The sequence below is a fragment of the Poromitra crassiceps genome (assembly GCF_964638095.1).
Source record: "Poromitra crassiceps genome assembly, chromosome: 22".
Classification (NCBI taxonomy): Eukaryota; Metazoa; Chordata; class Actinopteri; order Beryciformes; family Melamphaidae; genus Poromitra; species Poromitra crassiceps.
The window spans coordinates 9,033,234-9,060,185 of NC_139647.1; the positions used below are offsets into that span (position 1 = coordinate 9,033,234).

At 50.4% G+C, this 26,952-nt stretch overlaps 1 protein-coding gene across 1 annotated transcript in view; it reads right to left on the reverse strand.

Moving 5' to 3' along the window:
• Nucleotides 1–26,952, reverse strand: part of jag1b (jagged canonical Notch ligand 1b) — a 42,226-nt gene that overhangs the window by 1,754 nt on the left and 13,520 nt on the right. The window contains exons 3-25 of the mRNA XM_083658458.1: nt 25,560–25,611; nt 21,327–21,584; nt 20,367–20,427; nt 17,442–17,572; nt 17,215–17,334; nt 14,106–14,219; nt 13,859–13,972; nt 13,601–13,714; nt 13,058–13,104; nt 12,348–12,521; nt 11,706–11,856; nt 10,674–10,838; nt 10,409–10,522; nt 10,121–10,234; nt 9,803–9,916; nt 9,197–9,313; nt 7,691–7,718; nt 6,340–6,425; nt 5,560–5,673; nt 5,310–5,419; nt 3,948–4,187; nt 1,577–1,708; nt 261–402 (exon numbers count right to left, since the gene is read on the reverse strand). Of these exons, the coding sequence (XP_083514584.1) occupies nt 261–402; nt 1,577–1,708; nt 3,948–4,187; nt 5,310–5,419; nt 5,560–5,673; nt 6,340–6,425; nt 7,691–7,718; nt 9,197–9,313; nt 9,803–9,916; nt 10,121–10,234; nt 10,409–10,522; nt 10,674–10,838; nt 11,706–11,856; nt 12,348–12,521; nt 13,058–13,104; nt 13,601–13,714; nt 13,859–13,972; nt 14,106–14,219; nt 17,215–17,334; nt 17,442–17,572; nt 20,367–20,427; nt 21,327–21,584; nt 25,560–25,611 (2,812 nt within the window). The remainder of the gene's footprint in view (nt 1–260; nt 403–1,576; nt 1,709–3,947; nt 4,188–5,309; nt 5,420–5,559; nt 5,674–6,339; nt 6,426–7,690; nt 7,719–9,196; nt 9,314–9,802; nt 9,917–10,120; nt 10,235–10,408; nt 10,523–10,673; nt 10,839–11,705; nt 11,857–12,347; nt 12,522–13,057; nt 13,105–13,600; nt 13,715–13,858; nt 13,973–14,105; nt 14,220–17,214; nt 17,335–17,441; nt 17,573–20,366; nt 20,428–21,326; nt 21,585–25,559; nt 25,612–26,952) is intronic.

Here is a 26,952-nt window from a genome sequence, read left to right on the forward strand (position 1 = left end):
GGCAGAACTTGGCAGTCGGAGCGGTGTGGGAGGATCAGCAATTACATTTCATGTATGTGTGTTTTGCTTTGCTTTTGTGCTCAGGAGTGCCGTCATATTCAAGGCTAGGCTCCTCGATCTCATCCAGCTCTTTCTAAGAAGAAGAAGAAAAAAGGAAAGCAGCTCCCCGCCCTCTTTAAAAATGCAAGTATGTGCAAGTCTAGGACACTTCCCAAAACGGTCTAAGCAGCAATCAGGCCGAGGGAGGAGGCGGTTCATACCAGTTTTGCTGGGGCTTGGCACGCGCACCTCCGCGATGGCGGTGATGATGGTGTTGTTCCCGTTGCGCTTGCTAACCAGGTCGATTATCCTGTCTGTGATCTCTTTAATGGGGCTCCGGTCCAACCGATGCTCCTCAGTGGACTAGAAAAAGAGAGAGAGAGAGAGTGAGGTTTGAATCTGTCAGTGTGAGGGCTTGTGTGTTTTTCACCAGAATTCCACGTTGCCCGCTGTCTTTACTTGGATTGGATAGTCTTTATTGGTCCCGAGGGGCAATTTGGTTTGCAAACGGTAGACAACACAACCAATACACATCATAAATATTGTCAGCTGTTCATACACCTCACAAAGTTAAACCCACCCCCATATCCCATGAGAGCATGCCTAAACACACTTAACAAAGCATGCTGCAGGCTATCAATCTAAGAGAAGTCATTCAGAAGCAGGTTATCTCAGAGGTTGTTTTTTTTGTGTGATGTCAGACAAACATATCGTTGCTGTTGTGCCAGGACCTCGAATGTCACCGTTTTTTTTTACTTTTTGTCATAAATCAGTGCCATTGGTCACCCTTCACGTCTCTGTGTGGTTTTTTACCAAATGCAACCAATGGAAAAGCATTAAAACGAGCTTGTGAGTAAATCTCGTAACGCCATTTGCCCTCAATCTGTCAGTCAAACCTCGAAATTTGTCCCCTACATCCGTCTGTACCCCCCCACGCAGGACAGTAAACCCGGAAAAGTCACACGGCAGACGTGCTGTATATTTCTGATATCGTTTTGACTAATCCTGGCTTCCTCTGACGTTAATAGCTCAATACAATGTTTTCCAGTTATTCCTAGGCTGCAAACTTGTTTTAACATGCAAATCGGAGTGTTTTCTGACGAGAATAAAGTAACGCTACGTTATGTCAGACTGTTCTCACCCCATGCCAAAGCCCCCGCCTCGGCTATGAGAGGCTCAGAGGCACTGCTGCTGCTGATGCGCGCCCCCGCGGCCCGGAGCTTGGGGCTCGTGCATGAGCATACCACTCTCTCCCGCTTGACTGGCCGGGAGAGAGTGCTTCCAAGTCGGACTGATAATATAAACAACATCATTTGAGCTTATCCAGGTAAGATATTAATAAAGTAATGACACATTCAGCGGGAAACTAACTATAATTAAGACATTAAGACATAATTTGACAACGTTTGGTTCAGTATTTTAAGAGCAAACAGGTTTTTTTTAACTTCCTGAAAAGTTGCTGTTTTGGAGATTCGAGGTCCTGGCGCGACAGCGACGATAATAGAGGCGGCGGACAACATCGGTAGGCGGTACTCACGATGCAGACGTGGATCTCGTTGTTGTTGGAGAACGAGGGGTCGCAGGTTATGGACACAGAATGCTCCAAGGACAGATTCTTCACCACGTACAAGTGCCTCAGCTCCTTGCAGACGTGCTCCACAGTCAGGCTCTGGACACGACACAAGAAGAAGCCCCACGTTAATGCACACGGAAAGTAGAGAGAATAAGAGGGGGAACTGAAAAGCGAGGAGGAGCTATGAGTGTATTTTGGCAACACGCTCCAACACTATCTGGTCGGGATCCACCTCATTTAGATTAAAGACCACAGGCTCATATGCTTGTCACTATCTGCTGTCATGCTTGTTAGGCAGCTGGCGAGTGATGAGCCCATGTGGTGACAGAGTCGCCAGTGGTCCCTGTTCTCGCTCAAATCCATATGATCCTGAAATTAATCTGGGAGTGCGGTCAGGTTAAGAGCGGATTGGCATCAGTCGTGAAGTCCTGAACGCTTTCGCCCGAGGAACACCGAAAAAACTTGGATGCAGGCAACAACGCAGGGAAAGGAAAGTGAAATCCCCCGGATTTTTTTTCTTTCTTCCTGGAACAACGATATACATGACTGAACACTTCGCGAGAGAGAGACTTGGACTGGAAACTTTTTTCCCCGGGAGGGATGGCTGAGCACTTCTGAAAACCTGATCTTTCACAGTTTGCTGCTCCCATTGAATTAAGAGGGGTGGTGGAAAAGTAGGGTGGAGGGAGAGGCTTGAAAAATGACCCAAAAACCTTTAATTCAATCTGTCTCTCTGGTGCCTAGGTAACTCACTCGAGGCATGGTCTCTCTCTCTCTCTGGTGCCTAGGTAACTCACTCGAGGCATGGTCTCTGTCTCTCTGGTGTCTAGGTAACTCACTCGAGGCATGGTCTCTGTCTCTCTGGTGTCTAGGTAACTCACTCGAGGCATGGTCTCTCTCTCTGGTGTCTAGGTAACTCACTCGAGGCATGGTCTCTCTCTCTCTGGTGTCTAGGTAACTCACTCAAGGCATGGTCTCTCTCTCTCTGGTGTCTAGGTAACTCACTCGAGGCATGGTCTCTGTCTCTCTGGTGTCTAGGTAACTCACTCGAGGCATGGTCTCTGTCTCTCTGGTGTCTAGGTAACTCACTCGAGGCATGGTCTCTGTCTCTCTGGTGTCTAGGTAACTCACTCGAGGCATGGTCTCTGTCTCTCTGGTGTCTAGGTAACTCACTCGAGGCATGGTCTCTGTCTCTCTGGTGTCTAGGTGACTCACTCGAGGCATGGTCTCTGTCTCTCTGGTGTCTAGGTAACTCACTCGAGGCATGGTCTCTGTCTCTCTGGTGTCTAGGTAACTCACTCGAGGCATGGTCTCTGTCTCTGGTGTCTAGGTAACTCACTCGAGGCATGGTCTCTCTCTCTCTGGTGTCTAGGTAACTCACTCGAGGCATGGTCTCTGTCTCTCTGGTGTCTAGGTAACTCACTCGAGGCATGGTCTCTGTCTCTCTGGTGTCTAGGTAACTCACTCGAGGCATGGTCTCTCTCTCTCTGGTGTCTAGGTAACTCACTCGAGGCATGGTCTCTGTCTCTCTCTGGTGTCTAGGTAACTCACTCGAGGCATGGTCTCTCTCTCTGGTGTCTAGGTAACTCACTCGAGGCATGGTCTCTGTCTCTCTGGTGTCTAGGTAACTCACTCGAGGCATGGTCTCTCTCTGGTGTCTAGGTAACTCACTCGAGGCATGGTCTCTGTCTCTCTGGTGTCTAGGTAACTCACTCGAGGCATGGTCTCTCTCTCTGGTGTCTAGGTAACTCACTCGAGACATGGTCTCTCTCTCTGGTGTCTAGGTAACTCACTCGAGGCATGGTCTCTGTCTCTCTGGTGTCTAGGTAACTCACTCGAGGCATGGTCTCTCTCTCTGGTGTCTAGGTAACTCACTCGAGGCATGGTCTCTGTCTCTCTGGTGTCTAGGTAACTCACTCGAGGCATGGTCTCTCTCTCTGGTGTCTAGGTAACTCACTCGAGGCATGGTCTCTCTCTCTCTCTGGTGTCTAGGTAACTCACTCGAGGCATGGTCTCTCTCTCTCTGGTGTCTAGGTAACTCACTCAAAGCATGGTCTCTCTCTCTGGTGTCTAGGTAACTCACTCGAGGCATGGTCTCTGTCTCTCTGGTGTCTAGGTAACTCACTCGAGGCATGGTCTCTCTCTCTCTGGTGTCTAGGTAACTCACTCGAGGCATGGTCTCTGTCTCTCTGGTGTCTAGGTAACTCACTCGAGGCATGGTCTCTCTCTCTCTGGTGTCTAGGTAACTCACTCGAGGCATGGTCTCTCTCTCTCTGGTGTCTAGGTAACTCACTCGAGGCCTGGTCTCTCTCTCTCTGGTGTCTAGGTAACTCACTCGAGGCATGGTCTCCTTGTTGAAGGTGAAGGTGATGTTGGCGCAGCTGTTGTCCTGGTAACAGGAGCTGGGGTGGCACTTGGTGGGGGGCGACGGGGGGTTGGAGCGCCAGCACTCCCCGAAGCCGGGACAGGGCCTCACGAAGCAGTGGCCCTCTCTGATGGGGACGCAGCTCTGGCCCGAGGGACACCCGCCGCGACCTTTGGCACCCAGCTGGCACGACTTGGGGCCGCACCACATCTGGACAGAACACGACAAAAGAAGCCACATTCGCTCAGTAAAAACCCAATATATAATTATGCCCAAAAAAATCTATTTGTGTACCATGGGAATGAAACGGCAGTGTAAACAGGGTATGGGCAAAATAATGGAAAACACTAACACTAATTTTCCCCACAGTCAAGGATAGTGGTGGCTTTGTAATGGCACATTTCCTCGCATGGTTTTCAGCCAACTAGCCCTTAGATGTCAAGGCAAATACTTAACTGGTCTGAAGCGCTGATTTATTGGGATCCCTTTGGGTGCTATGGCCAAAATTTCGCTGCATTTTAATATATATTTTCAAGTTGTTTTTGACTGTAACTGTATTTTATGGCATTTGTTCCTTCCTTTCCGCCCCCAATATAAACTAAACAGTGATGCCTTGTTGGTAAAAACTATGAGTGACTTTAATTATAGTCTACTCTCATCAAAAATTACATGTAAGAATGTTATATTAAAAACATCAACCTTTTTGTGTTCATACTAGAATATGTTTAATTACTGTATACCTCCCGGCCCCAGATCACTTTCATCCCATGATGCGTTTCTTTCCCGAGGGGAGCGCATGTCAATGAGGCACAATTGTTCAGCCAGTGGTTAGACGAGCATGATAATGATAGCAATACCCATCGCCTTCTGAATCACAACATCTGAACCCCCCATGAGCTTATGGGAACTTCTGAAATGGCATTTGACACCTAGTTATAACAACGCCATTGTGTTTCGCTTCAAAGCGAGCTGCATCATCTCCGTATAGAATTCACCACTCCACCCCGAGCAAACGCCGCCCCCATGACACAATCTGTTGTTGTGTTTCAGCTCTGCCCATAAAAGCGCTGGAGTCTCCGATGCCATTACAATCATTTCTTAGTTGATGCTCAATTAGGTTTATATGGTGATAATAAGACCATTGTCACGCTTTTCAAATACTCGCGCAACCATCTAAACGCTTCAGGCTAAAGCCTTTTAACCATTTAGATAGGAGGATCGAAAGCATGTGGAGAAAAAAAGTGCACTTCACAGTCGAGCCACCAGAAATCCATTGCACATAATTCTCTCTATATTCAGTGTAGAATAAGGAGAGTGTGTGAAGAGACGTACCCTCGTACACACAACCTTCCCATTGGAACAGTGGCAAGTGTTGCAGTCGTCATCCCACTTGGATCCATCGGGGGCGACGTGTCCATTAACGGAGCAAGGTCTTCTCGTCACTGTGTCAAAGTGCAACAAAGGCGTTAAAAATACGACATCAGAAATAGCATGTGTGATTGTCTGTGTGTGTGTGTGGTTGTGTGTGTGTGTGTGTGTGTGTGTGGTTGTGTGTGTCTGCTCCTGAGGGGGGGATACGTACCTTCCTGACAGTGGGGTCCTGTCCTGTCTGCTGGACACAGGCAGCGGTATCCGTTGATCTCGTCCACACAGGTGGAGCCGGGCGAGCAGGGCGAGGACTGGCACTCGTTAATATCTGCCACAGAGGAGGAAAAGAGCGAGAGGTAAGAAACGGCTCCGGCACACCACAAACACTGGATTAGCGGTCAAGTCGGCACACAAATCTAAATGCCTAGGCCAAAATTCACTGAAGTCACATGTGTCATTTGAACCATATGTTATATACGTACACACACACACACACACACACACACACACACACAGCGGTTAATAAAAGACAAGCCAACGTGCTTTAAATCAGCCTGTGGACTATTTGGCCCCGTGCAGCTCGATATTAAAAGCAGTGTCATTAGCAGGTATGCAGGGAGCTGAAGGCTGGACTTAGCAGAACAAAGGCTTCCCAATGGGAAAGAATGTGGCCATCTGAAAGCCTTTAAGAGCGAAAACAATCTGTGTAATCAGTGTCAGAGAGCACGGCTGATTAGCTGTTGGCCTGGTAAGCCCGTTTCCCCCGGGGGCCGAGGGGCCGGAGAGGAGGGACCCCCGGCCCCGGGACACCGACATGGCCGGGCCGGCCCCGCTGCAACGATAATTGGCCGGCTAGACCTTCCATTTGGAGGCGACCATGACAGTCCCCCCTACGGCCCGGGCCCGCTCCAACCCGCCGCTCAGCCCAGGGATCAGGGAGGAGGGTGTGTGGGTGTGTCCGTGGGGGTGGGGGAGGGGAGGAGTTAATACTCACTGATCCGACAGTCTGGCCCCGCGAAGCCCGGCGCGCACTCGCATCGGTACCAGTTATCCCCGTCGACGCACGTCCCGCTGTTGTAGCTGCACACAAAAAAGGGAGAGAGAGAGAGAGAGAGATGTGAGGGGAAGAGAGGTCAGTGTCAATTGACCTCTTCCTAAGCCCCGCCCCTAGGTCACAATCTAGGTTAACTTTCATGTGTGGAGAGCAGCAGAGGTTGTTGTTGGTGTGTAGAACTGCTTGCTGTGCGCTCAGACAATATCATACAATACACGTTTATACATCATGTTAAAGAGGAGAATGTGTACTTTCAGGTAGCATAATAGGTTATACTTAATTGTAGTAAATCTTTTAAATTAAAGACCCTGGCATGCAAAATACACCAAAACCTTCCAACTATGTAATTGAGGGTCTTATACGCCTACTTGCAAGCATCAAAAAGTTGTAGGCATTAGTTTCAACCCAAATCCTAAATATCTCCATTTCCATGTTTTTACTGTTTGCTGAGGCTGGGGTTGGAGTGGGCGGTACTTAGGGCTAATTATGTAACATTTTTATCATGCGCCATAAACAGTAAACAATCATAAAGAAGCTCTCAGTTGTCTGTCAAAAGTTGAGATTTAAAAAATGCCCCCCCCCCCCCCCCTCCCCAGCCTGAGCCATGCACTGTGTCATTCAGCGTTTACCAGCCCAGGCACTGTGACTAGCTATTGGGCTCCAGGAAACCCCCTGGCATAGGGGTTGGCTCCATAGGCTGCTACAAGCTTGCGCAACCGTTATTGGAGCACAGAGCAAAGATGGGCGGGACTTAGGAAAGGGCACTCAATCACGGAGACTCATCTCTGCCCCTCTGGGCCTTATTTTACAGACCGACACTGATGCACGCTCTCCCCCTATGGCCGTGACACTTCACATGAAACGACTGCAGCAGGCCGGTATTTCCCCCCCTGCAATCGCCATATAATAACCATATAATAACCATTTCTCAAAGGCAATTAAGGCAATCAGGCTTGTTCTTTCTTTTTAACGGACAAGTATGCGTGGGTTTGGGAGTGAGCTCCAGTGGTGTGTGGTTAACTACAGTCGCGCCTGGGAGCGCACAATAGAGGGTTAGCTGATTGCACCCCAGGAATGACAGGGAAGGGCGTGTGCCTGTTTCTCAGCAGAGAGACAGACGGAGAGACACAGAGAGAGAGAGAGAGAGAGAGAGAGAGAGAGAGAGAGAGAGAGAGAGAGAGAGAGAGAGAGAGCGAGAGAGAGAGAGCCTGCAGGTGAGAAACTACCATGCAGGAGGAGCACCTTGTTTGCGTGTCTCTATCTGTACAGGAAATGTTTGGCTTCCACTTACCATGGGTGGGGACTGCAGTCGTTGGTATCTGAAAGAGAAAGAAATAAAAGAAAGGGAGAGAGGGAGGGAGGGAGAGAGAGAGAGAGACAGAAAGGAGTGAGAGTGTGTTGTTTTTTCTCCCACACTGCATGAGTGTTTATGGCAGAGGACGGGCTCAGAGCACGTCTCGGCTTGCGTGTGCAGAGGCGTGTTGGGCCGCTCGGGCTCCGCGCTGCCTGATTACTCTGCCTTATTAACTACACAGAGCAAACAATGCTGTCGACTCTCACCCTCAAAATGAGTTCCAGCTTTGCCAGCGCCTCCCCCCTCCCCTCCCCTCCCACCCCTCCCGCCCCACACACCCTCCCCTCCCACCCCACACACCCTCCCCTCCCCTCCCGCCCCACACACCCTCCCCTCCCCTCCCCTCCCGCCCCACACCCCGCACACCCTCCACGCCCTCAACTGCTTCTCCCTCCCGTGTTGTAAATGTTAGAGGGGGGAATTTATGTTTTTGGAGCAACGTGCATACTGTACGAGGGGAGCAGGAAAAGCCAGGGAAATGGAGGGTTCTGCAGAACAAGCCGACATGTCACTGTTCGGACAGGAATGCACGACGAGAGAGAGAGAGGGAGAGAGAGAGAGAGGGGTGTGTGGTGGAGGAGAGGAGAGAGAGAGGGGGGGGAGAGAGAGAGAGGGGTGTGTGGTGGAGGAGAGGAGAGAGAGAGGGGGGGGGAGAGAGAGAGAGGGGTGTGTGGTGGAGGAGAGGAGAGAGAGAGGGGGGGGGCAACATCTGTCTCCACTTTCCTAAGTTTGAACCCCTTTCTCACCCGCCCCCCCTCCTTCATGGCCAGCAACAGCCTGCAGCCAGAGAGCGAGCGAGGGAGAGACAGAGGAGAGGGAGAGACAAGAGGAGAGCGAGGGAGAGGAGAGGAGAGGGAGAGACAGAGGAGAGGGAGAGACAGGAGAGTGAGGGAGAGGAGAGGGAGAGACAGAGGAGAGGGAGAGAGACAGAGGAGAGGAGAGCGAGGGAGAGGAGAGGGAGAGACAGAGGAGAGGGAGAGACAAGAGGAGAGCGAGGGAGAGGAGAGGGAGAGACAGAGGAGAGGGAGAGGGAGAGGAGAGGGAGAGACAAGAGGAGAGTGAGGGAGAGACAAGAGGAGAGGGAGAGACAGAGGAGAGGGAGAGACAGGAGAGGGAGAGACAAGAGGAGAGTGAGGGAGAGACAAGAGGAGAGGGAGAGACAGAGGAGAGGGAGAGACAAGAGGAGAGGGAGAGACAAGAGGAGAGGGAGAGACAAGAGGAGAGGGAGAGACAAGAGGAGAGCGCAGGGAGGAGAGAGATTAAAAAGTAAGGAGGTGAGGATCAAGCGGGGATGGGAGAGGAAAGCATGAGGGGGGAGGAAAGGTATGCATAGGGCAGCACCTCTTCACTAGGCAGGGGGTGGAGGATTTATGATCATTTAATAATAATAATTGTCCCCAGCCTAACCCCACCTTCTCCCCGCCCCCCGGAAGGAGCACTTACTCTGGGTGCAGGTGGCGCCCTCCCAGCCCTCCTTGCAGACGCAGGTGAAGGACTCTCCGCTCACCACACAGGTGCCTCCGTTCTCACAGGGGTTTGGAAGGCAGCTGGAGTTCTTGGCTGAGAGAGAGAAAGGGGAGATCCTGTTTGTGTCAGTGTGAATTACAGCGCGTTCCACTGCTTTGACGCCGATTATCGGCGCAATCAGCGTTCAGAGGAGTTACCAGACAAGACGTACAAGGCCGGACGTCGGGTTTGTGCTTTTTGAGTGAGCTTTTCCATTTTCTCTGAGGGGGGAATCTCGCGTTCCCGAACTTTGAAGTGTATTATCATCAGTGCAATCTGGGATGTTAAGCAGATATCTGTCAGCGCATGCGGGGGAAGGAAAATGGGCGAGGAAGGTGGGAAGGGAGCGTTGACAGAGCGAGGGGATAAAAACGGGTTGTGGGCCGCACGAATCTGACAGATCTGATTCAAATCTTGAGACGAGGCTGAGCACTCCCACAGAGCAATCTTCTGTGTACACATATGTATATATACAGTATATATATATATACACACACACACTTATATATACACATATATATATCTCTAACAAACGTGACTCACCTATGTTACAGGTCGTCCCCTCCCACCCTGGGGAGCACTTGCACTGGAACGTGTCTCCCTCGTCATGGCAGGTGCCTCCGTTGTTGCATGTGGCTTCATCACACTGGCTCTCGCCTGCGGGGGGGGAGCACTTAAAATCTTAGGGCTTTTGCCGTGCAGAGTTTGCATAGACACGCACGTTTTTGCACGGTTACACTCACACGTATAGGAGATAGATGAGCTAATTAAATAGAGCCATAAGCGCATACCAGCGAGCCTGCACAGGCAGACAACACGGGCGTGGAAGAAGGAAGAGAAGAAAGAAAAAAAGAGTCTTACGGGAGTGGCACGTCTTTCCCTTCCAGCCATTCTTGCACTCGCAGAAGAAATCAGTCACCAGGTCTCGACATGTCCCTCCGTTGTGACAGGGGCTGGTGCTGCAGTCATCAATGTCTGGCAGAAACATCGACAAGACGGGAATGTGAGTCAAAACGTATACGATCCTTATGCAAAGCGCTCAAACAGGAGAAGACCTGATGCAAACATGAGAGTGTGGGGTGCCGCCGATGCTTTGACGAGGCACGTTATCGGAAAACATTGCGTGCAGGAAAAAGGAATCCGACTCACTGATCTCGCAGTGTTCCCCTTCCCAGCCGTCGCCGCAGATGCACTGGTACACGCTGACTTTGTCGATGCAGGTGCCTCCGTTACGGCACGGGTTGCTCTCGCAGTCGTTGATGTCTGAAGAAGAGACGAAACACACTTTAGACGAAGTTGACGTTTGTTTGGAGGAAGAAGCCGGGGGCTCATTTTTCATTCAACGCATTTGTATTGTGGGTTTGTTTGTCTGTGTTGTAACTGTCAGTTCGGCTGTAAACAAACATGGTCTTACTCTCGTGGCAGTAGGTGCCTCTGAAGCCTTCCTGGCACTCGCAGCTGAACTGGCCGCCGGCTTGGCTCCGGCAGCGGCCGTGAGGTCCGCACACGTTGGACGAGATGTAGCGCTCGCCTCCCGGCGTGCTGTTGGACGCCACGGCAACTGTGCAACTGTCAATTACTGCGAAACGGGGGGGGAGAGAGAGAGAGAGAGAGACAGACAGGGACACCCACCGGTTAAAGAGGGGAACGATAGGAAACTAACTGAGGTCGACGCAGTGCGTTTTCAAAAGAGCGCCCACTCCAAAACATAAAATGCGGTTTGTATTGCTGGCTTGAAAAATCGCCTCTGCAAAGCATGTGATGGAAAAAACGTGTGATAGAGGCAATAGCGATAAGCTGTTATGCTTTCATAAGCAGTTCAGAGTGCTCCTTTTCATTCTACAATGAAATCCCTCCCTTTCCTCCCCCCTGTCTGATCCGGTTAGGAGAGGGGGGGGGGGGGAATTTACTCCCCCGGTAATCACTCAGTTCTTGCCAACAGCAGAGAGAATCTCACAGTCTATGGTATCTGGCTCCATGGTTGGTCCACACACACACACACACACACACACACACACACACACAGGGGGAATAAAAAGGGGTAGCCCACCAAGTCATTACCAAGAACACACACAGTGCTATCAGCCTTTTGCCAGATTTTCAGGGAACTCAGAGGAGGTGGTGGGGGTGGGGGGGTTCCATTGGAAAAGCTTTGCTAAGGAGATGGAGGGGGGGGGGGGGTTCATCAAGGGAGCTGCAGTCAAAAACAGCCCACCTTGGCCAGGGAACTTCAATGTATGAAACTGAAACTTAGGTATTTGCTCCCACGGGAAACGTGTGGGCAAAGTGTTCGGGCAAAAATGGCGAAGAACCTCGCCTTACTCAGCATTTGACGACTACAGCACGCAACAACACAGATCGCCTCACAGAAAAGTTCTGGAAAAAGACAGAAGAGCTGGTGGTTACTGGAGGCGGCGGGCGGGGGGAGAGGAGAGAGGAGACTAACCTTTGCATGTGGTGGTGCGACAGTGGTCCTTGAGGTGGGAGCAGTTCTTGCCCTCGTAGTCCTCGGAGCAGGCGCAGTAGTAGTCCGTGGCCAGGTTGAAGCAGGGCGCTCCGTTCTGACACGGGTTGGGCAGGCAGTAATCGATATCCAGCTGAGGCAGAAGAAGAAGGTAGTGAATAGAGAGAGCGGTGAACCTGATAGCTGACATGGTTTCTCGCTACACTAAACAGAGCACAGCCCACAGCATCCTCCCTCCCTACAGGCCGTGCCAGGAAACTACACACGCACGGCGGCGCTCTGGAGGAAGAGGGGGGGGGGGGGGGGGGGGAGAAGGCAGAGAGAGACATAGGAGCCGTCCTCCGAGTCTGAGCTTCAGCGCTGAGGAATGTATCCCGCTGTAGCCAGGAGCAGCTTCAACAAAGCACTCCCTTTTTCAAAGAGGAGGAGGATGGTGGAACAACAGCCATTTGAGAGGGTGGGGCAGGGGAACTTTACAAGGAACCCAAAGATACAGCGATGCTGGTAGAAGAGGGGGAGGAGGTGAGGGCTTGAGATGCTAGATGATAGCTGGGTTAGATTGTGCGTGTTTATGTGTGCGGCTGGGATGCTGGTGGGAGTTGTTTGACTCTCTCTCTCTCTCACCTGGCAGAGGTTTCCTGAGAAGCCGACCAGACAGAGGCAGTGGAATCCGTTCACCTCGTCCTGACAGCGGCCGCCGTTGAGACAGGGGGCGCTCGCGCACTCGTCCACGTCCCGCTCGCAGTGCTCGCCGGCGAAGCCCGGTGGACACGTGCAGCGATAGCCGTTCACCAAGTCCTGCGAGACGGAAAGCAAAAACCCCAGTGGGGGGGTTAACCACCACACGCGGCCCACGAATTCGCTAAGGTGACAGGGTGGGGTCTTCAACAATAACTGTCAAAACCCAGGAAGAGAATGACGGGCAGACAGCGAGGAGGGGGGGGGGGGGGGTCGCTCGGCGAGACAAGTTTGAAGGAACATTATCACAGCTCGGCAATTATTTCAACACATTTTCCTGGCACGGGCTCAACACAATAATGTTTATGGTAATTCAATCTAGTGTGGTCAAAGAACTTGTGTGTGCCTCCCTGAAGCCCCTGTGAACCCTCTCCCCCTCCGATTTGATCTCCGAAGAGGAAGAATTCCACAACAACTCCACTGTCGGGTTTGGAGGGAACGCTTCACAGCAGCTATTTATATCAAACCACGGTAAACGACCGGGGCTCCGGCATCAAACCACGAACAAAGAAGCTAAGTAAACAAACACAAGCTGGCAAACAAAGCGGTGATACCAGATAAAGAGAGGATGGCCTTGACGTGCACACAACACGTACCTTGCAAGTTCCTCCATTCTGGCACTGGTCCTTGCAGTCGTTTATATCTGAGAAGGGAAAACAAAATCGCAGGATTAATTATGAACAGCTTGGCTACAGAGTCTTTGTCTGTGAAAGTGTGTCTGTGCCTCACGTTTCCCATGCTAGGGCCCTTTGAAAGCTGTGCAGGGGCTAGAGAGTGCCCTGCAGGAGCCAGATAGTATGGCTGCAGTGCAGAGTCAATGCAACACAGACTATTGAGCAATACCGTCTGCTGCCAAGCGAAACTAGCCCTGGGACTGTCTTAAACTACCGCTAAATCACCATAGCCTTGGCCAATACTCTGGCCAGTAATGATAGTAAGAGGAGGCTACTCTTGTCCAACGGTTAAGCTCTATGCCTTCATATTATAGCTACAAATTAGCCTGTGGTGAATGGACAGAGACAGACAAAGACAGACGAGAGAGAGAGAGAGAGAGAGAGAGAGAGAGAGAGATGGGGAGAGGAGGCAGATGCTAGACAGGTGTCCCATCCCACAGCTGCAGCCAACAACCATCGACTCACTGGTGTCGCAGTTCTGCCCCGACCAACCAGGGACGCACTCGCAGAAGTATCCACCAATCAGGTTGCGGCAGGAGTTGGCATTGACACAAGGCTTGCTGTCACATTCGTTGGCATCTGGAGAGCGAAGGGCAGAGGGGGTGTGGTTAGTGGCATCTGCTTGTGTGTGTGTGTGTGTGTGTGTGTGTGTGTGTAGGGGTGTGTGTGTGTGTGTGTGTGTGTGTGTGTAATCGACAGGTGTAGAGACAGAGCGAGCCTCACCGATCAGACACGTCTTGCCCGTCCACTGTGCAGGACAGTGGCACTTGTAGCCGTTGACCAGATCCTGGCAGGTGCCCGCGTGGTTACAGGGGTTGGGACTGCATTCGTCAACGTCTGGGGTGGGAGAGGTGGTCAATTCAAGTCATTATTAGACGTCACACTTTGTATGAGGACGGTGACGTGTTATGATGCGTGTTATGATGCGCGTGACGTGTTATGGTGCGTGCACATTGCGTTTTGGTCTTACTGATGGTGCAGGAGGCGCCGCTCCAGCCCGGCGCACACTGGCACTCGTAGCCTTGACTGGTCTCCGCGCAGCTGCCTCCGTTCGAGCATGGGTTGGACAGACAGGCATGCTCCGCTGGAAAGAGGGTTTATATGAGTATTATAAGAGTATTTGGAAACAGGACTACACCTTTACATACACATCTTGTGACCCGTGTAAACCTTCGGATGCTAATACACGTTGTTTATAGATCATCAGATGTTTCACGTGCATTCCAGGAGTTTTGTCATTAAGTGCTGCGCCCATTTTCCTTCAGACTGTGTCATCTACTTTCCTACATTTCCCAGAATGTCGTTCAACTACACCCAGAGAACATGTCTGAACTTGAACATTATGAGCAACAGCGATAGGAGAGCGTGAGTTTTTGCCAGTCAGAAAAAGTCTATAGAGGCTACTGTCTGTAAAGTCTATAGAGGCTACTGTCTGTCAAGTCTATAGAGGCTACTGTCTGTCAAGTCTATAGAGGCTACTGTCTGTCAAGTCTATAGAGGCTACTGTCTGTAAAGTCTATAGAGGCTACTCTGTCAAGTCTATAGAGGCTACTGTCTGTCAAGTCTATAGAGGCTACTGTCTGTCAAGTCTATAGAGGCTACTGTCTGTCAAGTCTATAGAGGCTACTGTCTGTCAAGTCTATAGAGGCTACTGTCTGTCAAGTCTATAGAGGCTACTGTCTGTCAAGTCTATAGAGGCTACTGTCTGTCAAGTCTATAGAGGCTACTGTCTGTCAAGTCTATAGAGGCTACTGTCTGTCAAGTCTATAGAGGCTACTGTCTGTCAAGTCTATAGAGGCTACTGTCTGTCAAGTCTATAGAGGCTACTGTCTGTAAAGTCTATAGAGGCTACCGTCTGTAAAGTCTATAGAGGCTACCGTCTGTCAAGTCTATAGAGGCTACCGTCTGTCAAGTCTATAGAGGCTACCGTCTGTCAAGTCTATAGAGGCTACCGTCTGTCAAGTCTATAGAGGCTACCGTCTGTAAAGTCTATAGAGGCTGCCGTCTGTAAAGTCTATAGAGGCTGCCGTCTGTAAAGTCTATAGAGGCTACTGTCTGTCAAGACTATAGAGGCTACTGTCTGTAAAGTCTATAGAGGCTACTGTCTGTAAAGTCTATAGAGGCTACTGTCTGTAAAGTCTATAGAGGCTACTGTCTGTAAAGTCTATAGAGGCTACTGTCTGTAAAGTCTATAGAGGCTACTGTCTGTAAAGTCTATAGAGGCTACTGTCTGTAAAGTCTATAGAGGCTACTGTCTGTAAAGTCTATAGAGGCTACTGTCTGTAAAGTCTATAGAGGCTACCGTCTGTCAATTGTTCGCTCCCCTCTATGATGGATTTCTCCCTGTATTTGTTGCTGAACATCAGTGCAAAAAGGTGAGTCTAGAACAGGCTTGTCCAAAGTCCGGCCCTGGAGCCAATTGCGGCCCGCGGACTGATTTTAAGTGGCCCTCGGCTTGTTTCTCAAAATACACTATTGTGGCGCTCCACACAGTATTGGTTAATCAAGCCAGTTCAATTTGCATTTTTCCTCTTCACCTAACGATGACAGCACTATCCTACAGTTTGTACAAGCACCAAGTAGGAAGAGCACAGGCAGGCATGACTAATGTTTTCAGATGGTAAACAAATACATTTGTATGTGATTTTTTTATTTTATTTTTTTATAACCCATATGATGCGAGAAGCACCTGACCCCCCGGCAGTTTCACATGATCTAATCTGGCCCCCATTCAAAAATGTGTGGACACCCCTGATGTAGAAATAAGCCCTCTGCTGTTTGATTCTGAGGTGCTGACAACAAAACCTAACATTTACCACCGAGGTTTGAAATAGTGGCGAGGAAAACGCCTTCTATGAGACTCCATTGTAGCGGTGCCAGAAACATCATAGTGACCTCATGTCATCAATGTTTGGGCCAGTTGGCCAAGGAAGAAATTGCCAATAGTCATTATTCAAGCCTCTGCCTCTCGTCCTTCCAGGACCACCCTACTTGTCAGCAGAGCAAAACCCAGGAGTGGATCATCCCTCCCGCCATCATCACCTAAACCCCCCCCCCCCACCTCCACCCCGCCTGATAGGCCGCTCAAATCCTCATCTCACTCTCATTACCCGCCCGGCAGACCACACCGCCAGGAAATCATCTTTCATGCTAAGTTGACCCGACCAATGCACCGTGACTTCCCTCCGACTCCCCGCCATTCTCCTTCTGAGAGGCGGCACGAGATGAGAGATTGGCGGGAGGGTGGGGTAGTGGGGTGGGGGGGCTCGGATCTGGAATTTGTCCCTTTGTGGTCGAGTTAAGGATGAACGAGTCCCAAATGAATCAAAAATGAATAATTGACTGTGGAAGAAGTGGGCAGTTGGAGGTGACCAGCGGCACAGCTTCTTGGTATGCACGGAGAAAAAGGTGTGGGGGGGGAGAGGATGCAGAGCGGCGCCCCCGGGGGGGGGGGGGGGGGGGGCCTCTCTCCGCCACAATAGCCCGGCGTATCCCTGGGTCTGCGGACCTCCTGTTACGAAGGGCACGATTTCCTGACATCTCCGCAGTTAAGCTGTCAGCACCCCGCGAGTCTCAGATTTAATGAGGAAAAAACCATCATCTCCATGGTAAGTGTTCCCAGCAGCTGAACTTTAGCACCACACCCATCTGTCTCCGGCGTCTTGAGGAGCTGAGGGATGACCGGCCCCTGCAGATCAAACCGGTGGATTACCTGACGAGGGGCCACTCAAAGCTGCGGTGGAAACAGATTAGGGCCAAGCGGCCACCTCCTCTGATTACAAACTCCCGTGACCCGTGACCTCTCCTCTGTCAGCTCGCCAAGCCCACAATCCATCCCCTTCCCCGCGCGCATTATCACTGCGAGCATGACTTTGAATCCTAATGAGCACATCTTTTATTTCGCTGCTAAGCGTAGACAGTCTTCTGCATAATATCGAAGAAATCGGGGAGTTTGCCATGCTTCGTTTGGTCTTTGTTGTGAAAAATAGGCAGGAGGTGTTTGCTTCGCTTTCATGTCAAAGAAAATGAAACTGCATTTTATCCTAGGAGTGTAACCCGTCACGCATGGGCACACTCACCTCTCTCACAGTTGGCGCCCGAGTAGCCCTCAGAGCAGGAACACTGGTACTTGTCGGGTCCTGTGTTGATACACGTCCCTCCGTTCAGGCATGGCTGGTGAGTGCCACAGAAGTTCAGATCTGCGAGGAGGAGGGCAAGTCACACGGCTTGAGTTTGTTATGACACACAACACGACAGACAGAAAGCATGAACCCGCTTGAAAAGGAGAGGGGGGGGGGAAATTAACCTTTATCACAAAGATGGCCGCCCCAGTTGGTGTCGCACAAGCACTGCCAGGGCTCCACGCAGGTGCCGTGCACACAGCCCGGGTGGGGGATGCACTTGTCGCAGTACTGGCCCTGCCAGCCATAGAGACACCTGCAAGACACAGCAGAGACATGCTGTCAAGAGACCTTCAGCTCAGGAAATGGAACATGACATTAAAACCAGCAGGCATACACTTGACCCAAAATACACACAGACCACACACACACACACACACACACACACACCACAGCGCCCCACGGAGGACATTCGGGCACATTCAAAACAATCCCAATCCAGGTTCGATAATCCCTGTGGCATCTGAAAACGCCAATATCCTAGTCGTTTAGGTTAATTAAAATTCCTTTGTACGCAACCGAGTGATAATCTGAACTTAATGAACTTCCCACATTAGCATATACAGCGCGGAGCTGTCCAAACGAAACAAACAACAGAGGCAGTATTCTTGCCTTCTCACAACCGGGGCGACGTCTTAACAGACCACAAATGAATCTTAAGTAGCGGGCGTGTTTACGCAACAGCTTTTTGAACAATACGTTGAGGACGAGAAAACAAGAGAGGAGTATTTAGCTTTGTTAGCAAACAAAAAAACAAAACACTAAATTACGGGCTCCGATGGGACCTTTAGCACGGCTAACATTAGCATGCGGCCAGACGCTCTCTGTAACAACACTGTGCCTGTGGCTTGGCAGCGTTCGAGCCTCCTCCTCTCTCTCACTGACAATACGAGCAGGGCTGCTCAGCCCTGGTTCCCATGAGTCAAGAGTCAGGCTTGTGCCCCCGGGGGCCAAGGAGGGGGGGGGGGGCGAGCTCGCTGACCACAGAGCTCTCCGGCCTCCGTAATTACACTGATAACGTCCACCTTCTTCTCTTTCCTGCTGCTCAATAATTAAGAAGAAGAAGAAGCCAATCCCAGCCCCTCCTCGGCCCTGACTGATAAGTCCGCGCTTTAAAAAAAAAAAAAAAAGGTGGCCGAAGCGGCGATACGGATGCTGCTCTGGACCCTAGCGACAGGAAACCCCCGCGTCCCTCGGGGAGGCGGGGGGGGGAAGACGGCGCGCTGATTAGCCCCGAGAAACGGACGGACTGTAAAAATAAACGCGTGCTTAAGTAAACCTCAGTCTGTGATTAAAGAGGCTATTCTTAAAAGCGCCGTTAATCCTCTACCATGAGAAGCGGAGCAGGATTCCCCCCCAGCGGCATCCCGGATCGTCTCCACTTAGTAACACAGCAAAAATGACTTGAGACAGTACATTGTGCAGCGCTAGTGACTGCTCATAAAGTTTACAGTTCTGGGACACACAACAACAGAGCTGGGGTTTTTTTTTTTTACAGATGTCACGGCTATTTGTGGCTGTGTAGCTAATGCTCTCGTAACTAGTTGCCTGGGTAAATACACTGTTATTACTATATTAGTAGTGAGTAACTATGCATGCCTAAAACCTAAGGGCGGGACTTGGCAAATGAATAAAAAAAATAAAATTAATTTAAAAATAAATTAAGCTAGACAGGGCGGAGTCACGTGACTGAACATGACGACGTGTTTTTTTAAGGGGACAGGTTCATGAATGCACGCAGTGGGCGAAAGTATTAACTGAATTATTATTAATTGACACAAGCAGGGATAAGTCGGTTAGAGAGGTTTCTAAATGTCTTGTTTCAATATCTTTTCGGTTAATTGCCCAGCCCCAACTATCTATGAAACAGGCAAACATGAGATAATCTAGGCTGAAACGCCCCAGGGGGAGTAGTGCTGTTAGCTGTGACTGTGCTGACCTAAAGTTGAGCTAACACACAAGCAGACTGCCCTAGCCTGCAGCCAGTGTGTGTGTGCGGTGTACTAAAACGGTTGCGCAACAGCGTCTCTGTAACGCAGCCCTATGGTGGGAAAAGTCGCCGACAGTCACAGCAGTTGGCAGAGTGCATCCAAACAGACTCGTACACCCAGAGCCTTCAAATATGGGCCACACCTATTCCAGACAAGAGATTAAGAAGACACTTGTGCCATTTGCCACAGCGGCAGCATTTAACAAGGTAACCTGATGATGTCAAGCCAGAGCCTGGGAAAACAACAAAAGACGCCGTGTAGAGATTAAGAGAAGGAACAAACCTGATCGTCCATGTGCTTGATTAACGGCCAAACCCCAGACAACCAAAACTACCAAACCTCCTAAGTGCTATAGGGAGGAGGAGAAGAGAGTGTGGTGGTGTAGTAGGGGCCTCCTCCTCCAGGATGAGGATATGATTGCTTTTTGGTTGAAGCAAAAGAAGTGCACACACACAATGGGCCTGTTCTGATATCCATCTGGCTTTCCCCCTGTGGCTGTGTGCATAAACAGCATTAGGGAACCATTAGCTGCACAAACAGTACACTTTAAAGACTGATCCAAGAGCTACACACCATTTGACTGATAAGGGCTTGACTCATTAGCGGGGGGAACGCATAATATAAGACTGCATTTCCAATATCATTGGACTCTTGGCGCTTGCAGCCAGCCTCTCCCCGTCCCCCCACCCCCCCCAGACAGACAGCTCCAGACTCCATAGCCGTTTCTGCACACAGCACAGCGAGTGCATCTCTCCTCTGTCGAACGCAGCCCCTGCTTCTGATAAAGTCTCTTGGCCCAGAAAACAAAAACGCCTACAATAAAGTCTCCATGATAGAACTGGTGCTTGGACGTGATCCCTACACGACTTGAGGGCTTCGGCACCGCAGGCTTCTGGCAACCGGCCCCTATAATAAGTGAAGGCACTTGAACAAACCCACTTCCAATTGTAAACGGAGGCCCTGCTGGGACATCTCGGCAGATACAACCTTTGTTTGTCACGTCGTTAATAATAATGTAGGAGATCAAAGAGGGGAGCAGAAGAAGACTTGATCACTTACTTGCAGCCACCTGGCTCTTTGCACGATCCGTGCTCAGTGCTGCAGCCTTGTCGACATATAGCTGGAGAGAGGAGGAGGAGGAGGAAAGAGGAAACGTTATTTACTCGCCCGGTAACCAGATTCAAACTTAGCACCAATCCTGGCATGTAGTAATTATAGCAGCGCTGGATTATATAATTGCTAAGCTCTGTAACGTTTTCGGTCTGCGAGAATGAACATTTACTGCCGTCTCATCGAGACAGAAACGAGAGGGCTCGTCATGCGTCTCATGCTATATAATGCAGTTTTTCCGCATGTCTAACAACAAAACTTTGACTGGGACAGTGTCCAGGCTGACTTCCTGGGTGTATGTCCTGACTGGGACAGTGTCCAGGCTGACTTCCTGGGTGTATGTCCTGACTGGGACAGTGTCCAGGCTGACTTCCTGGGTGTATGTCCTGACTGGGACAGTGTCCAGGCTGACTTCCTGGGTGTATGTCCTGACTGGGACAGTGTCCAGGCTGACTTCCTGGGTGTATGTCCTGACTGGGAGAGTGTCCAGGCTGACTTCCTGGGTGTATGTCCTGACTGGGACAGTGTCCAGGCTGACTTCCTGGGTGTATGTCCTGACTGGGACAGTGTCCAGGCTGACTTCCTGGGTGTTATGTCCTGACTGGGACAGTGTCCAGGCTGACTTCCTGGGTGTACGTCCTGACTGGGACAGTGTCCAGGCTGACTTCCTGGGTGTACGTCCTGACTGGGACAGTGTCCAGGCTGACTTCCTGGGTGTATGTCCCGGTCAGAAGTCACCGCAGTGCCACAATGAAAAGCTACTTTGTATGGAAAAAGGTACGAAAAACATCCACAAGTTCATAAAGAAAGTTGCAGCTCCAGACAGTGTGTGAGAGAGTCATTTTTATTCAGAACTCCTAATCCGATTGTCTTGAGCAATATTCCCAATTTTGCATGCCGCCATCTTACCCGTGTTGCAGTCCGGTCCAGACCAGCCCTCCAGGCAGGTCTTGTTTCCGTTGTAGTCACAGGTGTAGTGTCCAAAGAACTCGTCGCGGGGCCGGCAGAACTTGTTGCAGCCGAAGCCGTAGTAGTGCTCGTCGCAGCTGACCCGGATCTGGTACTCAAACTGGGCTATGGGGCCGTTGTGGGTCAGCTTCTGCCAATGGGGGCTGGGGTTGATCATGCCGGAATGAGAGGCTTTCTCTATCATCTGCCCATCTGCACCTAAACACCAGTTTCAACACTATCAACATTGACTGCAACTGCATCTATGGATGAAGACATTCCAAGAAATTCAGAAAAAAAAGGGGGAAATATCCGCAGCTAGATCAGTGTTCATTTCACTTAGGGCTGGGAAATATAGATCGATAATGTTATTGACTGTAGAAAAGCCAAGCGAAATATCTTTTGCATGAACAATAAGCATGGTACTCCCTAGGAGGATTAATTTCAATAAACAATATTGTGATGAGACTTGATATCGTCTTAGATTTTGGATATCATAATATCGTGGTATGAGACTTGATAGCGTCTTAGATTTTGGATATTGTAATATCGTGATATGGAATAAGTGTTGTCCTTTCCTGGTTTTGAAAAGCTACAGTAAAGTGATGTCATTTTCGGAACTTACCAGACCAGCTGTTCCATTATTTGCCTTTAGTCATATCGTCATTATTACTGAAGATTATTCATCAAAAAATCTCATTGTGTAAATATTTTGTGAAAGCACCAATAGTCATCTAAACAATATTGTCCTAATATATTGATATTGAGGTATTTGGTCAAAAATATTGTGATATTTGATTTTGTCCACATCGCCCAGCCCTAGTTTCAGACAGGGAAAGAATAACACCACAATACAAAACTATGCTGTGTACGTGGGAGTTGCAACGTTAAGACGTGATCATACAGTGGGAACCCAAAAATGTCCCAAAAATCCTGGCACAAATTGCAGAAGATCTCTCAGATGGCAGATACTATGTAATTAAAGCAACTGTGTGTGCCGGAGGAGGAAAAGTGCAAGGAGGAAACGCAGAAAAATGAAAACCCTTCCTGTAATGAGTACTGTTAACTGCTTGTTTTCTCACGCTCTCTCTCTCCCCCCGTCTCCCCGCCTGCCTGCTCCTCTGTCTCTCAGGTTTACAGCTTGAGGATATGACTGGCCTGGGATCAGCTTGAGGATATGACTGGCCTGGGATCAGCTTGTAGGATATGACTGGCCTGGGATCAGCTTGTAGGATATGACTGGCCTGGGATCAGCTTGTAGGATATGACTGGCCTGAGATCAGCTTGTAGGATATGACTGGCCTGGGATCAGCTTGAGTATATGACTGGCCTGATCCATGGGATCAGCTCGAGTATATGACTGGCCTGGGATCAGCTTGAGGATGTGGCCTGCTGGGATGCTGCCCTCTCCATCTGCTCCGGCGAGGACACAACCACAGCCACCGTAAATTACAGCACGAGGAGGAGGACACCGATGCCACACAGTCACTGCTGGGAACCCTGCCAGAGCGCCATCAGCACTTTCATCCCTCCCTCCGAGTCGCTGCCTCTCTCACTTTACATCCATGTGCAACAAACACCAGTCAAAAGGTCTCGACTCAAGACTTCTTCTTTACACACTTACAAGTATCTGTCTGCACTTCAGATGGAGAGCAGACTGAGCCACCGTGCAATCCTTGAGGGGACCACAAACGCACACGGACCTCTCCGTCCTCCCTCTCTCTCTCCCCCCTAGCACCATGTCAAACAGGACGAGGTCACGGGTCTGTCAGGGACCCGCCGGGCCCTGGGAGCCAAGGCTGTAATGAGCTTCACACACAGACCGAGCAAACAGACCCGGTACTGAGCAAACATGGCAGCCGCTCGCTCGCTCGGCCTGACCCGCGGTCCCCCTCTCTCTGCACTGTACACACACACACGCGCACACGCTTTGCACATTAACACCACGCGCTCGCCGCACAAAACGTAGTACTCCTCCTCGCTACGCGATATCTCAATCGTCACTTGGGAGTGAATGAAAAATGTGTCGGGAGAGTTATTTACCGTGCTGGGGGAGGGGGGGGGGGGGGGACGAGGTGAGGTGGCTGACCGTAGGGTGAGTCGCCTCTGTGTTAACTATGATGCAATGCAACGGACCAGAGGAGGCCCGTGCTGGCCGTTTATTTACTACTGCTGAAATCACAGGGCCCGGTAACATTTCACAGAGGTCCGGAATCCAGAGCCTCGGCCGTGTGGCATTTCTCTACGGGCCGCTGGCCTGCGCTGTCAGGAGTAGCACGTCCTCGCTACCTGCTGCCTGGCTCGGAGCTGAACATAAGTCACACCAGCTTCAGAAAGGGGACACTCAACTGATTGTTTACAGAGCGAAAATGAGCTTTTTGTTGAACTGTGAAAAGCAGGTGGATTTCTCAAGATACCGATGAGATAGATAGTATATATATTCGAAAGTGCTCTAGACGCAGTGGTTCTCAAATGGGGGTCCGGGGACCACCAGGAGTCCTTGGGGGGGGGGGGGGGGGGGGGGGGTCCCCAGCAAAAAGTGGGATAACTTATTTTCACTAGAATTCCATCCATAAGTAACACAATGACAGAATGTATGACTATTTTGGTCATCAGTTTCATGCACTTTCTGTAATAAAACATCTAAAGGCAAAAAATCGAATCAGATGGGGACCCTGGGACAAAATGATTAAATTGGGGGTCTGTGGTCTAATTTGTGTCATTTTAGGGGTCCTTGACATGAAAAGGTTGAGAACCACTGCTCTAGAGTTTAAGAAACATTTGTATTTGAATATGCTTATTGCTTATACAGCTACATTATAAGTGTATCAAACTAAAATGTAGGGTATATATTTGATTTGATTTGAAACAGGAAGGAGTGGACATTAAAACACCGGGTAGGGCTGGTAATGGCGGGTCAAGCTAACAGAGCCGGGGGGCTAGCCTAGCCTAGCGGAGCTCAGAGGGGCTTAAGCAGCATCGAGTGTGTACATTCTGGGGGCTTTTCACACCAATGCCCTAATAGCTCTCTGGGGAGCGGCAAATACAGCAGAAAAGACCCAAACCTCATTGACCTCAGACGGACCTGCATAAACAAGCATGGGACAAGGAGGAGAGGGGCGCGGCCCGCCCTCAGCTGGAATCACCACCACACCGTTGACCAATCTAACCACCGACCAGCAGGAATCTCAGCCACTCCGGACGATAAAACCGGCAGAAACCAAACTCAACGACCGGGAATGCCGATGGAGCGTCGGTACCGCAGGGAAACCACTCGGGGCCAGGCTCTGATATGAGTGAGATAAACACACCGCGACAGCTCCGAGCTCTGTCTGTGGCCCAGCTGAGCCCCGTCTGTGGCCCAGCTGAGCCAGAGGTTAACTTTACCCTATGGAACAGCATAGCTCAAAAGCTGTGCCAGAGGAGGTTAACTTTAACCTATGGAACAGCATAGCTCAAAAGCTGTACCAGAGAAGGTTAACTTTAACCTATGGAACAGCATAGCTCAAAAGCTGTGCCACAGGTTAACTTTAACCTATGGAACAGCATAGCTCAAAAGTTGTGCCAGAGGTTAACTTTAACCTATGGAACATCATAGCTCAAAAGCTGTGCCAGAGGTTCACTTTAACCTATGGAACTGCATAGCTCAAAAGGCCCGTGGTGAGCGGAGCCGGGTGGGCCGCACGGCACCGGGCCGGGCAGATGAACTGTGTGTTTGGCGCCTCGGTGACAGTGAGACAGAGCGACCCTCACCCCGGCTGGCACCACCTGCCATCAGTCATCAGCCAAATGAAAACATTTCCATAGGGGCGCAGGCAGCGTGTAGCCCCGTTCAGCAGGACACACACACCCCCCCGCCTCACCTCCCCCTCACTTCCCTCTTCCTGTCTGCAGCCCCCCCACCTTCCTCCCCCACATCAGCACCACCAACTCTTCCTCCATCCCCCCTCGCTTCCCTGCCCTGCCTTGTTACAGGCACCTGTCAACACACTTTCTTAACTCAGACACACACATACACCCTATGGACCATGTGGGCGAGAGAGGGGGGGATTCAGGAAGAATCAACTTCCTTTTCTGACCTTCAACACATCTCCCAGAAGTTCACTTGTGGGAGAGGAAGAGAGAGAGACAGAGACAGAGACAGAGGGGGGGGGGGGTGGGAGATGGAGATGCCAGAGATGGATGAATACTCACCACTGGTTTCATTGTTGTGGTCCAAGGCTTCCACTATCAAAGTGTAGGACCTCTGAGGAAGACAGAGACACAGGTGGTGTCAGCCAACAGCAAGAACAACGCATGGAAGAGCAGGATCATTCAAGCAATGGGCGGATGTTCATGAAACACTGGTTAACGGTTAACAACACTCATGGATGAATAGGTAGGTGAACCAGCAGAGTGCTGCTGACCTGTGGCTCTCTGGCCTCGTATCGGTTACAGTACAACTCCACATCACGCAGGGTTCCAGCACATTTTCTGCACCTCCACGTTAATCTCATGACTTGGTGCAACATGGCCCAGGTTCAGTTGCTATATATAAACGTATTGCTTCGGACTTGGTCTACTCAGGAGGAGACATTTTATTTGGGCGATTATTCCTTCAGAAACGATGACCGGTTCGACTACCTAGCAGCCAAATTTGACGTTAAAACACTTGATGATGAAGAAGAAGAAAAAAACTTTCTGGGACTTCTAACAAGACGGTGACGTTTACATTTTGCAAGCCTGGAAAATAACAAATTCCATCTCCATGACTTTTCCAGGTTTCCCATGACCTTAGGAGCCCCGCTAATGAAGCGTCGTCTCCCTCTCATTGAGTTAACTTACAAACGAGGCCGACGACAGAAGCTGCTAACTGTTCACTTGTGACAATGGTCCCCGTTGATCTGATTAAGAGGGGGCTAAGCTGGCGGCTGTCCGGACGTCTCCGCGTGGCAGATTAGGACGACAGAGACAGACACATGGACAGTGAGGGACACCCCTGCCCAGCAGGAGGGCGTCTGAAGCGCCAACACCAGCGTGGTGGAGCAGGGCAGCGCGGGACAGAGTGCCAGGTTATTAACGAGTTAACCGGGTTTGCCTCAGAAAAGCTGTTCGGCCCGTGGCAAGTAGCTTCTGACAGGGGCCACGGTGCCGCCGGCCCAGTGTGTTTTGTGACGGGTGTCCGGTGACAGACTGATGGCAGCATTAAGGTATAGGGCCCTATATTTTTTCTGTACAGAATAGAGGTGGTTTGAATAATAATCTGATGGTTTTCCCCACAAAAAAAGGTTAAATCATCCTTTTTAAATACTTAAAATGACTCCCCCCCCCCCCCCCTCCTTCTGCCTCATTAAAATTCCAAAGAAGCAACCAATCAGTGTTATCGAGAACATAACTAGCCAATCACAGCATTCAAACACAGGGTTTTAACTGCTGAATACTGGACAGGGATTGGCTCCAGTATTCGTGAAGTCATGAATCATGCTTGTTGAAAATGGCCTTTCCAGTGAGCTCAGAGAAACTTTCCACATTCAGCAGGTGATTGTGAAAACAGCCTTCTAGTGTCAAACTCTGCACACACATTCTGCACAGAGAAGCTCAAACATCC